The sequence below is a fragment of the Scyliorhinus torazame genome, chromosome 1, assembly GCF_047496885.1.
Source record: "Scyliorhinus torazame isolate Kashiwa2021f chromosome 1, sScyTor2.1, whole genome shotgun sequence".
Classification (NCBI taxonomy): domain Eukaryota; kingdom Metazoa; phylum Chordata; class Chondrichthyes; order Carcharhiniformes; family Scyliorhinidae; genus Scyliorhinus; species Scyliorhinus torazame.
The window spans coordinates 354,630,480-354,644,011 of record NC_092707.1 but is presented as its reverse complement, the minus strand read 5'-3'; the positions used below and the strand labels follow the sequence as shown (position 1 = coordinate 354,644,011).

The 13,532-nt window shown below is 44.8% G+C and overlaps 1 protein-coding gene across 5 annotated transcripts in view; it reads left to right on the top strand.

Moving 5' to 3' along the window:
• thada (THADA armadillo repeat containing) overlaps positions 1 to 13,532 on the top strand; it is an 820,576-nt gene that overhangs the window by 35,475 nt on the left and 771,569 nt on the right. For 4 of the 5 annotated variants that reach the window (XM_072510443.1, XM_072510470.1, XM_072510461.1 and 1 more), the window contains exons 3-6: positions 5,075 to 5,205; positions 7,724 to 7,872; positions 8,471 to 8,503; positions 10,612 to 10,660. In XM_072510443.1, the coding sequence (XP_072366544.1) occupies positions 5,075 to 5,205; positions 7,724 to 7,872; positions 8,471 to 8,503; positions 10,612 to 10,660 (362 nt within the window). The remainder of the gene's footprint in view (positions 1 to 5,074; positions 5,206 to 7,723; positions 7,873 to 8,470; positions 8,504 to 10,611; positions 10,661 to 13,532) is intronic. The other variant, XM_072510451.1, reaches the window with a different exon arrangement.

The window sequence follows — 13,532 nt, the reverse complement described above, 5'->3', positions numbered from 1 at the left end:
ATTTTTCTTTCGCAGAAGGTGCAAAGGGGCCAGCGTAGTTGCCAGATTGGGGAGGAACTTCCCGTAATAGTTTATGAGACCGAGAAAAGAATAAAGATGCGAAGTGTCAGTCGGGGCGGGGGCATGTTGAATTGCACGCACCTTCTCTGCGACGGGGTGCAGACTTTCGCGGTCCACCCGATAACCTAGGTAGACTACTTCCTTTGCCTGAAATACGCCCTTTGTGCGACGTAAACGGACTCCAGCCTCCGAAAGGCGTCTAAGGACAGCCTCCAGATTTTCCAAATGTTCCTGCTCCGACGTCCCTGTAATCAAAACGTCATCTAGGTAGACAGCCACACGTGGTCAACCTCTCAAAATGCCCTCCATAACACGTTGAAAAATTGCGCAGGCAGAGGATACTCCAAAGGGCAACCGTGTATATTCATACAGGCCCCGGTGTGTATTAATCGTTACATATGGTCGGGAGGCAGGGTCCAGCTCCAACTGCAGGTAGGCGTGACTCGTATCTAATTTTGTGAACGAGAGTCCACCTGCAAGTTTCGCGTAGAGATCCTCTATGCGAGGCATTGGATATCGGTCGAGTCGGGAAGCCGTATTCACTGTAGGTTTATAGTCGCCACACAAGCGAACTGTGGCATCTGGCTTCATTACAGGTACAATTGGTGCTGCCCAGTCAGCAAAACGGACGGGCCTGATAATACCCAAACTCTCCAAACGAGTGAGCGCCCCTTCTACCTTCTCGAGCAAGGCGTAAGGCACTGGGCACGCCCAGAAATAGCGCGGCGTGGCTCCTGGTTCAACTCGGATACGGGCTACGGCCCCTTTTCATAGATCATAGAATTTACAGTGCAGAAGGAGGCCATTCGGCCCATTGAGTCTGTACCGGCTCTTGGGAAGAGCACCCCACCCAAGGTCAACACATCCACCCTATCCCCATAACCCAGTAACCCACCCAACACTAAGGGCAATTTTGGACACGAAGGGCAATTTAGCATAGCCAATCCACCTAACCTGCACATCTTTGGACTGTGGGAGGAAACCGGAGCACCCAGAGGAAACCCACGCACACACGGGGAGGATGTGCGGACTCCACACAGACAGTGACCCAATCCGGAATCGAACCTGGGACCCTGGAGCTGTGAAGCAATTGTGCTATCCACAATGCTACCGTGCTGCCCATTTATTTTCCCCAAACCAGGCTGGAATACATCTGGGTATCATCCTAGCATCTCAGTCAACCCTTCAGAAACTGAATGTGCTGCCATTGCAAACGCAAATGGCGCAACCAGTCCCGACCCAACAGGCTGGGCCCATGGCCGCGCACCACGATAAGTAGGAAACGCCCCTCCTGGCGTCCATAGACAACAGGGGTCATTGTAGTTCCTGCAATGTCCAGTGGTTCCCCCGTGTAGGTGGCCAACCTGGCCTGTGAGTCGGTTAATGTAAGGGTCTGTATACCCTGCTTGATGCGGTCGAATGTCCTCTGGGCGATCACGGAGACCGCTGCGCCAGTATCCAACTCCATCTCAAGCGGGTGGCCATTGACCCGTACTGTCACCTTAATTGGGGCCACACGGGGAGCTGCCACACAATGCAGCTGCAGGCAGTCGTCCTCCGTCTCCACGTCCTCAGGAGAAGTCGCCGCAGGTTCATCCACATGGAAGGTACGGCCCCTGGGCTGGTCCCAGTTACGGCCCCTGGGCTGGTCCCAGTTTTGGTCGGAATGACGGCGCCTCTGGCGCCCCCAGGACCGCCGTCCGTGACGGGGTCGGCGCCTACAAGTCTGACACGGACATGGCTCCTCATCCATTGGCTCTGGAGAAGGCTCCCTTTGGGGAGGAATGTCCGACGACCACTGGCGTCGGTCCGGACGTTGCCTCGCCCAAGGTCCCGCAGGAGTGCGGGTACGTTTCCGGACGGAAGGGGTTGCGCCCCAAGGCATGCACTTCCATTCCCTGTAGCTCCTGCACTCCTCGCTCTGCGCTCTCTCGGGACAATACTATTTGAATGGCCTGTTGATAAGTCAATGTTGGCTCAGCTAACAACTTTCTCTGGGTGGCCACATTGTTAATACCGCAAACCAAACGGTCGCGTAACATTTCTGACAAGGTCTCACCATAGTCACAGTACTCCGCAATCCTGCGCAGCCTGGATAGAAAATCGGCAAGGGATTCTCCAGGGGTCCTCTCAGCGGTATTAAACCGGTAACGCTGGACTATCGTGGACGGGGTTGGGTTAAAATGTTGCCCCACTATATTCACAAGTTCATCAAACGTTTTGGTGTCCGGCGCAGCTGGGTACGTAAGGCTCCTAATCACCCCAAACGTATGCGGGCCGCAGGCGGTGAGCAATATGACCACCTGGCGCTCGTTTTCGGTGATATTGTTTGCCCGGAAATAGTAACGCATCCGTTGTGTGTACTGGTTCCAGCTTTCCAGCGCAGCATCAAAAACATCCAAACGTCCGTACAGAGGCATGGTATAATAGGAAACAACTTCCAACCTGGATCCAACAAAAATCCAGGGAGGTGGCTTCAGCAGTGTAGACAGCTATTCACTTTTACCTTCGTCGCCAGTTTTGTAAGGGCCACGAAGAATCCAGCACGAGTTTTAAGGATACAAAGTAATAACATTTATTTACTATAACATATATACATAACGGTAGCAGTAACTTCCCTTGCTACATACTCCTTCCTGCTGGTTCCTGAACTGGCCAGCTTTAATTATACTAGGACTTTACTCATGGTTTCTCCGCTCCCCTCATTGGGGAAGCTCATACTCCCACAGGATTGTGGGATAGTCATTAGTCCCCAGCCAATGGTAAGTAGGCAGGTTATAACAAGGGCATTGGAGGAAAAGTTTGGGTTGGCGAGTGGAAACAAATTCAGGTATATGCAGGTGCAGGACTTCCTTCGTAAACAGGTGTCAACCTTCCCGCTCCTACCGCTAAGGGGGATTCAGGACAGGGTCGTTTCCAGAGGGTGGGTAGGAGAAGGGAGCGCCTCGGACACTTATAAGGAGCTTATGGAGTTGGAGGAGACGCAGACTGAGGAGCTGAAGAGCAAGTGGGAGGAGGAACTAGGAGGTGAGATAACGGATGGTCTATGGGCAGACGCGTCGAGTAGAGTCAACGCGTTCGCAACATGTGCCAGGCTCAGCCTGATACAATTTAAGGTTGTTCACTGGGCTCACATGACAGTGGCCAGGATGAGCAGATTCTTTGGGGTGGAGAACAGGTGTTAAAAATGTGCGGGAGGACCTGTGAACCATGTCCATGGTGTTAAAAACAAGGGTGGCGCTGAGTACAGAGGTGGCGATTTTCGGGGTGTCAGAAGACCCGGGAATCCAGGAGGAGAAAGAGGCAGTCATTCTGGCCTTTGCTTCCCTGGTAGCCCGGAGACGGATACTATTAGCATGGAGGGACTCAAAACCCCCCCGAAGTCGGAGACCTGACTATCGGACATGGCTAGCTTTCTCTGTTTGGAGAAAATCAAGTTCGGCTTGAGAGGGTCACTGTTGGGGTTCACCCGGAGGAGGCAACCGTTCGTCGACTTCTTTGTGGGAAAGTAATCGGCAGCGGGCGGGCGGGGGGGGGGGGGGGGGGGGGGGGGGGTGGGGGGAGTAGTTTTGATTAGAGTAGGGGGTTAATAAGGGTGGGACCTTTACGAGAGGTAAATGGCTTTTGAACTATGGTTTCATGTATATTGTTTATTTTGTTATTACAATACCAAAAATATCTCAAAATGTTTATGAAAAAAAAGAATCTATCTCGACCTTAAATATACACAGTGACTGCTGCCACAGCTCTCTGTGAAAAAGAGTTCCAAAGACTCTCAACTCTCAGAGAAGGAATTCCTTCTCATATCAGTCTTAAATTTGCACCCCTTTATTCTAAGACTATGCCCTCTGGTCCTAGATTCTCCCATTAGGGAAACATCCTCACAGCATTTACACTGAGTAGAAAAGAATTTAGTGTGCGGATTGTGTTGCCCGCTTAAGGGCATTCATTAATATCTAGTTGCTTGGCTGTATTTTATAAGAAAAGGCATTTGCTAAAAGTATGATGGGATACTTGGCTATATTTTTCTCTGCTTTCTGTACAAACTCTTGGACGGTCGAATGTTATTTACAAATGCTTCAACTGCAGGCTTTTTCTGTTGACAGTCTGCTTTAAAATTGTTTTAGCCAGAGACAGAAAACATACTAGATAACTTATGAAGAACATTCCCAGGGTTTGTTTTGTGTAAAAAGCCTGTTTTTGTCCTCAAGATTGTTTATTTTATGGTATAAATATATGCTCTTAATATTGTACGGTAGGGTGTTTGGAGTGGCATTCTGACCATTACAATCCCTCCACGATTCGTGTCCAAATAAAGTACCTGAAATGAAGCTTGATGCATCTGACTATCTTATTTCCACGACACACTGTTAAGCCCCTTAAGAATCCTATATGTTTCAATGAAACCAGCTCTCATTCTTCTAAATTCCAATGAGTAGAGTCCCAACCTGATTAACCTTTGCTCATAAGACTATCCCTCCATATCGGGGATCATCCTCAAGATGTCTCCATTGAAATAATATTTTTCCTGAAATAAGGGGACCAAAATTGCTCACAGTACAATTATTTGCGCTGCTAAGATATGCTAAGTCTTTGCCCTCTCTCACCATGTCTAACGTCTACCATACTATCAAGAATAACGTTTCCTTTTTTTTCTACCATATATCCTCTTGCATTAGGATTTTAAAAAATGCTATAATCATTCCATTATATGGAAACATAGTGAGACAGACATATTGACAGTTTGAATAGCTTCTTTCTTTCTGGGATTTGCAAAACGTGCCTCTTAGCATTTGGTTTCGGTAAAGCCACAATGTGACATTATGCCTCTTTCAATTTACAAATATCAATAGATTTAATTGGATTTTCATTTATTTGATAACTGAACTGAGCCAAATTTGATTTAAACACATTTGTCAGGGGCCTTTATTGTACTGTTAAAGCTTCAGTTGTTATTGTAAAATCTATCATTTCCACAAAATAATTACTTTTATGTTTTTTCTTTGAATTTCAGATTGGCGTTTTGTTACGAAAACTAGGTGGAGACTCCGTAAATAATTCACAGATTGACATTTGTTTGGAGATATTGGTTAGAATTTATTGGGATCAAGAATCCAGAAGCCCCTTGAAAAGAGCAACAGTGAGGTACCTCCTGCTTTCAATGTGTTTACAAGAGAAATAATAGCTCCGTTGAGATCTGCTGAGTCAATAAATGCACCATCTGGTGTGACATGAGCCATGGGAGGAAATCAAGATTTTATATCTTTCTAATCCTGTGAAGTAATTTCATAGAATAAAGCCTCATTGATGCCCCTGGTATTATAGCTTTGTTCTCCAGCAAGACACCCATATCTTTCATTTTATTCCGAAGACTTTCTAGAATTCCAATATTGAATCATTTTTCCCACACCCTTTAATTGAGTTTGTCGTTATTTCTCTATTTTGTAATCACCTCTCTGCCTTCCTACATCTCCCTCCTTTAAGACCTGAAACCCACCTCTTCGGCCAAACTTTTGGCCACCTACAATGACACACTGTGAATTTCTATCTGATTATACTCCTGTGAAACACCTTGGGACAGTGAAATTGCTGCATAAGTGAAAGTTATTGTACAATGGATTGTTTCAGCATCAAAAATATTATTTTTATAAATATCTGGATGTAAGATGGCTAATAGGCTGCAAGAAAGTTGTTTACCATAAAGCCTAAACAATTCAGAAGTAATGTACCATCCATTATGGAAATCTGAAATAAAAACAGAAAATGCTGGAAATGCTCAGGTCAGACAGCATCTGAGGGAAACAGGAGTTAATATTTCAGGTGAATAACCTTACATCAGATGTTTCTGTTCTGATGAAAGGTTATTGATCTGAAACACTGGCCAGAATTCTCTGGTTGTTGCGATTCACGTTTCCTGCAGGGTGCGCAACCCGCCAGCGGATTTCACAACGGCGTGGGGTGGTTACAATGGGAAATCCCATTGACAAGTGGCAAGAAGGTAGAATCCCACCGCCAGTGAACAGCGTGCGGCCAAAAAATAGGCGGCTGGGGAACTGGAGAATCCCACCCATTATCTCAATTGCTCACTGACGCTGCCCGAACTAAGCATTTCTGGCATTTTCTGTTTTTATTATATCAGCAATTCATCACTTTGCCTTATAATTATGAAAAAACAATTGTATTAGAAAGTTATTTGACCTCTGTCTGTGGGCAAACAATGGGAGATCAAAAGATAAAGAGACTGGCAGACAAGCTTTTTGAAATAGGAAACAAGGCTTTTAAACAAGAGTTCGGAAGGCTTTAGCCGGGCTCAAAATCAAATGCTGGTGAGAAGCTAGAAAACATATTTTTGAAGTCAGCTTACTGACGTGGGGCTTTGTGGCATGTTCTTATTTTGCATAATTATGCAAATATTAGGCATAATTAAGCATGATTAAGATTTAGCATGTACCCCAGGCTAAGGGCATTGATTGGTTAGCTATTTAAGCATGTATAAGGAGACACTTTCCCAAAGTGGGATAAAGCTCCAAAATAGTATAAAGAGACACTTAATGACACAGAGGTGAGTCACACTAGGAAGAATATATCTGTAATGATTCACTTTGTGACTAAATCAATGTCAAGTTAAGATTGGCTCTGGTTCCCTCCTTCTCCATTGGCTATCAGTGGTGTGACAGTGTAGCCCATTTTGACCATCATTTCAAATATTCACTGTACTGTGAAATAGTGTCTATCTTGAATAGGAACATATGAATGAACAATAAGCATTTCTGGTCCAGATCATACGAATAGTATCATAGAATCTACGGCACGGAGACAGGTCCGTAGGCCTAAACTGGTCCATGCCAACGAAAAAGCCCATTTAAGCTACCCCCATTTGCCTGAATTTGGCCCATATCCCTCTCATGCTACTGTTATTTCTCTGGGTCCATGTGCAAGAAGATCTCGAGTAATGGAAGTTACTTCCCTTAAAAGTATTGCTTTGGTTCACCTATAGGGAGTAATGGACACCACTTTATCTGAGCAAATGTCAGATCTGAAGTTGGAATAGTTGTCATATTTGCATTGTCTTAAGGAATGACTGTTAACTTTTGCAACTGTGTCAAATTTGTCAGAAATTTTCATTGTTCATGTTGTAATTTTTAATTACACTTTAGTGAAGGATTGTCAGAGGAATTATATTGTGTGGTTTGGGAAGTTCTACTTAAATTCATTTTCACCCTTGAGCCTAGAGTATGCTAATATTTCTTCCATCAGTAGGGAATGTAATTTTGTCATTACCGTGCCTAATCTAATTTGAATTTACAGTTTCTATTTTCTTTAGATTTCAATTTTACATTTCTGTCTGAGAGTTAGCCAGGTATTAATACAGGATGTGATTCAACAATGTACCTCGTCACGAATATCTTTGAGCTGCCACATTTGATACAATGTGCATTGTTTGTCCAGTTAATATGGTACAAATAATTGAATGAAATCACGTGTAGCGGCAATATATATGAGGCCTGTTGAGTTGTATCTGTTGTGTGGTGGCTTCCACATAAAGTAGGTTTTGTGCTACATTTAAATATTTAAAAACAAAGCACACCCACACCAAGATATTTATTTTAAATCTTTTCACGTAAAAGGCTTATTAAAACTCAGCACCAATGTTCTTTTGCAGTGCACTGAGCGGCATTCCTGAAAACCTCAAGGAAAAAGTGATTAGCTGTCTCATCAATTGCCTGAGGGAAGAACTGTTGACAGTGGATAAATCCCATGTTAGGAAGGTGATTGATTCCATTGCAGCGTGTATGGAGAATTTTAGCCTGGGTAAGATTGATCAAGTCCATGAGCTTGAAAAATTTTATACTCAGGACTTTACATGGCCTTGTTAAAAGTTGATGCTCCTTCTACATCTTGTGTTCTTTGGTGGCTATGTAGTTGACTTGTGCATAGACTTAGCCTCCTAACTTCTGTACATTAAGTAGCCCATCATGTCTATTGGTTCTTTGCTTAAAGCAATCCATATCTAATTCTACTGTTCTACATTTCTCTTTGTATCCTTGCTTCAAATGTTTATCCAGTTTTCCTCAGAAATGTAATTATCTCTGACTCTTAACACTTTGTGATGACTTTCCCCCAACCCGACTCCTTATTCTTTTTCCTTGTGATAATTTAAAATTGATCATTCCAATTCACTTCCCAACAAATGGAAATATTCTTTCTTATTTCTTCTATCATAAAGTAATTAGGTTTTTCCGCGCTGTAGATTTTTTAAATCTGAAGGTTTTAGAGAAAGAAAAGGCTGATCTGAGATCTTGGACTTGAACGAACAGGAAATTGCATGATAAGATTTGACATTTTTCATTTCTAATTGTGATGCATGTTCAATAAAATAACCACTCTGATTTGTTTTCTACCTTCACAGGTGAAAAGTGCATGCAGTATGTTTATCTGGAGGGTAGGTTGTTGTGTTTTGTATTTTGATGTGAACATTTTTCTCTGACACATGTCCATTTTATTTTGTTGCAATCATCCCACTTTCCTTGAAGAGGAAAGTCTTGACTTTCCATGTGCAACACAGTGTGACGCTTGTCTTCAGTGTCAAGCTGATTAATTTAACCACATTTTCTGTTGGTTCAATGACCTAACTCTAATATTTGTGACCGCTAATGGACAGTTGATTAAGACTAATTGAAATGCTTTACTTTGCAGGGGGGGATTAAATTTGATTTTGTCACAAATTTGGATTGTTAATAGCTTAGAGATTTCAGCAACATTAGTTGTTTGTTGAAGCAGTGTGAGCATTTTCGTTTTATGGAAATTGACTCGCACTACCTTATTGCTACTTGTGCAATAGCTGCTTGTAATCGGGATTGGATATCAATGTCTTTTGTGTCCTTGTTTCTTCAATCTCACTGAAAGAGGACAGAGGCTAGCAAAGGCAAATTTTGATCTGAATTGGAAACTGCTTAATTCCATATTAAAGTGAAATGCACAGAATAATAGATACAATCAGTTGCTTTCTTCAAACAATTCCACTTGTATCTGCACAATTAAACAAAATAAAGAACGTGCTTCTACACCCAATTCAGTGGGTTATTCTAGTTGCTTAATCAGAATTATCCTCTGCAGTCGCAGGGAAGAAGCATTGACCAATGCATTTGTCACTGTCTGTGTGGAATCTGCATATTCTTCCCATGTCTGAGTGGGTTTACTCCGGGTGCTCCGTTTTCCTCCCACAAGTCCCGAAAGACTTGTTAGGTGAATTGGACATTCTGAATTCTCCCTCGGTGTACCCGAACAGGCGCCGGAATGTGGTGACTAGGGGCTTTTCACCGTGATTTCATTGCAGTATTAGTGTAAGCCTACCTGTGACACTAATGAAGATCCTTATTGCCTTTTGCAGCCTTTTGCCATTTGCAGCTCCATCTTCAAAAGCCGGACTCCGTTCTTGCCTGTGTTTGTTCTTAAAAACACTGTCTGGGTGCGATTCTCCAAAAGGGAACAAAGGCTCCTAGCGAGCACGTTTAGCCACGTGTTTCCCGGCGCTTGTAGTGCCAAAAACACATGGCTATTCAATGCGACTCACGTTGTATCAGTGGCCTGAATGGGGATTGTGTAAGGCCACACATTGCACCTTTTCATACAGTGTAGCGAGAGATCAGGATGCCATTTATAAATGGTGTCCTGATCTACGAGGGCCCCAAAACGAACTCAGACCTCCCTTCCAGCCCGAATGCACTATGGGAGAGACCCGGCAGTGCAGTGCCAACCTGGCACCCTGGTGGTGCCTGTGCCACCTGGCAACACCACCATGGCACCTTGGCATTGCCAGGCTGGCACCCAGGTGACAGTGCCAGGGCACCACCCTGCTGAAAGGGCATGCAGCTGGGGGCCTCCAATCCCCATGGCAACCTCTACGAGTGCAGTCCCCGTTTGTGGGAACCAGTGCTGAACGGCGCTCGCCCGAAGTCTTGAGGCGAAGGGGATGAATCCCAAAGGCTCAGGTACCTCGGGAATCTGCAACATTTGAGTCAGACTGGCTGTCTCGCTCTTTAATGCAGATTTGCCAAAAAGTGATCCTGCCCACAATGGGCGGGATTTACATTGCAACGCCTTGCAAGGTCACATTGGATCTCGCCAGACATTACGAGCCGGGTAGATCCCGGGAGCGAGGTCTGCCGGCTTTCATTGGCCACGCTGCACCGCTGGCGCACTGCTTTTTCAGCGCAGTGTGGCTATTGGATGGTGCCCTCTGTCCCACAGACCGATCAAGGGGCTTTCAAAAACTAGTTATAAATGCCTTTCTGAATCCTCATGCATTATTTGTTGTTCAAACTCTGGGAGAAATAACCATGTTTAACCACCTTTAACCTGGGAGCCTATTAAAAAAATAAACTTAAGAGTGTATATTATTTAAAGCAACAATATTAGTAGGATGCCTGTAATCCAAATCCATTCTGTTAAAAAATGATCAAGTCCAGAAATGACTAGTTGCAGATGAGCATGGAATTTACAGGTAATTTGTAAAATGACTTTTGTAATAATTTCTACTTTACTTTATAGTTCTTCAGTTTCTGCATACCACATTGGTGGATTTTAAGCTGCAAAATAAGTGAGTATTTCTAAAATGTAACTTTGTTCAAGGTTGAAAATGTGATGAACCTTCAAATTATGTGAATTAAGCAAAGTTCACCCATAGTTTATTATTTCATGATTGAAAGATACTGAATTTGGTTGCCAACACTCACTTCTTTTACTCTGCACTTGTATTAAGTGCTGCAGGAACCCATGACTCTGTGTTAGACTATGAATAAGATGATCAGAGTGCTTTGGTCATAGAACATTACAGCGCAGTGCAGGCCCTTCGGCCCTCGATGTTGCGCTGACCTGTGAAACCACCCTAAAGCCCATCTACACTATTCCCTTATCGTCCATATGTCTATCCGATGACCGTTTGAATGCCCTTAGTGTTGGCGAGTCCACTACTGTTGCAGGCAGGGCATTCCACGCCCTTACTACTCTGAGTAAAGAACCTACCTCTGACATCTGTCCTATATCTATCTCCCCTCAATTTAAAGCTATGTCCCCTCGTGCTAGCCATCACCATCCGAGGAAAAAGGCTCTCACTGTCCACCCTATCTAATCCTCTGATCATCTTGTATGCCTCAATTACGTCACGTCTTAACCTTCTTCTCTCTAATGAAAACAGCCTCAAGTCCCTCAGCCTTCCCTCATAAGATCTTCCCTCCATACCAGGCAACATTCTGGTAAATCTCCTCTGCACCCTCTCCAATGCTTCCACATGTTTCCTATAATGCGGCGACCAGAATTGCACGTAATACTCCAAATGCGGCAGCACCAGAGTTTTCCAGAATTGCTAACACCTCCTCCTTATGAACCTCAAGCCCTTCTAGTCTAGTAGCCTGAATCTCAGTATTCTCCTCGACAACATTGTCTTTTTCCTGTATGAATACTGACGAAAAATATTCATTTAGCACCTCTCCTATCTCCTCGGACTCCACGCACAACTTCCCACTACTGGCTCTACTCTTGCCCTAGTCATTCTTTTATTCCTGACATATCTATAGAAAGCTTTCGGGTTATCCTAGATCCTCCCTGCCAAAGACTTCTCATGTCCCCTCCTGGCTCTTCTTAGCTCTCTCTTTAGGTCCTTCCTAGCTAACTTGTAACTCCTAACTGAACCTTCATGCGCCCTAACTGAACCTTCATGTCTTATCTTTATATAAGCCGCCTCCTTCCTCTTGACAAGTGTTTCGACTGCTTTAGTAAACCACGGTTCCCTCGCTCGACCACTTCCTCCCTGCCTGACAGATACATGCTTATCAAGGACACGCAGTAGCTGTTCCTTGAACAAGCTCCACATTTCCATTGTGCCCATCCCCTGCAGTTTTCCTCTCCATCTGATGCATCCTAAGTCTTGCCTCATCACATCATAATTGCCTTTCCCCCAGATATAACTCTTGCCCTGCGGTATATACCTATCCCTTTCCATCACTAAAGTAAACGTAATCGAATTGTGGTCACTATCACCAAAGTGCTCACCTACCTCCAAATCTAACACCTCTCCTGGTTCATTACCCAGTACCAAATCCAATATGGCCTCGCCTCTCGTTGGCCTATCTACATACTGTGTCAGGAAACACTCCTGCACACATTGGACAAAAACGGACCCATCTAAAGTACTCGGAACTATAGCGTTTCCAGTCAATATTTGGAAAGTTAAAGTCCCCCATAACAACTACCCTGTTGCTTTCGCTCCTATCTAGAATCATCTTTGCAATCCTTTCCTCTACATCTCTGGAACTTTTCGGAGGCCTATAGAAAACCCCTAACAGGGTGACCTCTCCAATCCTGTTTCTAACCTCAGCCCATATTACCTCAGTAGACGAGTCCTCATCAAACGTCCTTTCTGCCACCGTAATACTGTCTTTGACCAACAATGCCACCCCTCCCCCTCTTTTACCACCTTCCCTGAGTTTACTGAAATATCTAAACCCCGGCACCTGCAACAACTATTCCTGTCCCTGCTCTATCCATGTCTCCGAAATGGCCACAACATCAAAGTCCCAGGTACCAACCCATGCCGCAAGTTCACCCACCTTATTCCGGATGCTCCTGGCATTGAAGAAGACACACTTTAAACCACCTTCCTGCCTGCCGGTACACTCCTGCAAATTTGAAACCTTACTCATGACCTCACTATTCTCGATCTCGTGTATACTGGAGCTACAATTCAGGTTCCCAATCCCCTGCTGAACTAGTTTAAACCCTCCCGAAGAGCATTAGCAAATTTACTCTCCAGGATATTGGTACCCCTCTGGTCCAGGTGTAGACCATCCCGTTTGTAGAGGTCCCACCGACCCCAGAATGAGCCCCAATTATCCAGAAATCTGAAACCTTCCCTGTAGCCACGTGTTCAACTCTCTCTCCCTATTCCTCGTCTCGCTAGCACGTGGCACGGGTAATAACCCTGAGATAATAACTCTGTACTAGATCTAAGTTTTCACCCTAGCTCCCTGAATTCCTGCCATACACCCCTATCCCTTTTCTTACCTATGTCGTTGGTACCTATGTGGACCACGACTTGGGGCTGCTCCCCTTTCTCCTTAAGGATCCCGAAAACACGATCCGAGACATCACGGATCACGGACCCTGGCACCTGGAAGGCAACACACCAACCGCGAGTCTCTCGTTCCCACAGAATCTCCTATCTATTCCCCTAACTATGGTGTCTCCAATGACTAATGCTCTACTCCTCTCCCCCCTTCCTTCTGAGCAACAGGGACAGACTCTGTGCCAGAGACCTGTACCCCATGGCTTACCATGGGAAGTACCCCCCCCCCCCCGCCCCCCCCAAACAGTATCCAAAGCGGTATACTTGTTACTAAGGGGAACGACCACAGGGGATCCCTGTACTGACTGCTTCCTACCAGCCCCTCTCACCGTCACCCATCTGTCTTTAT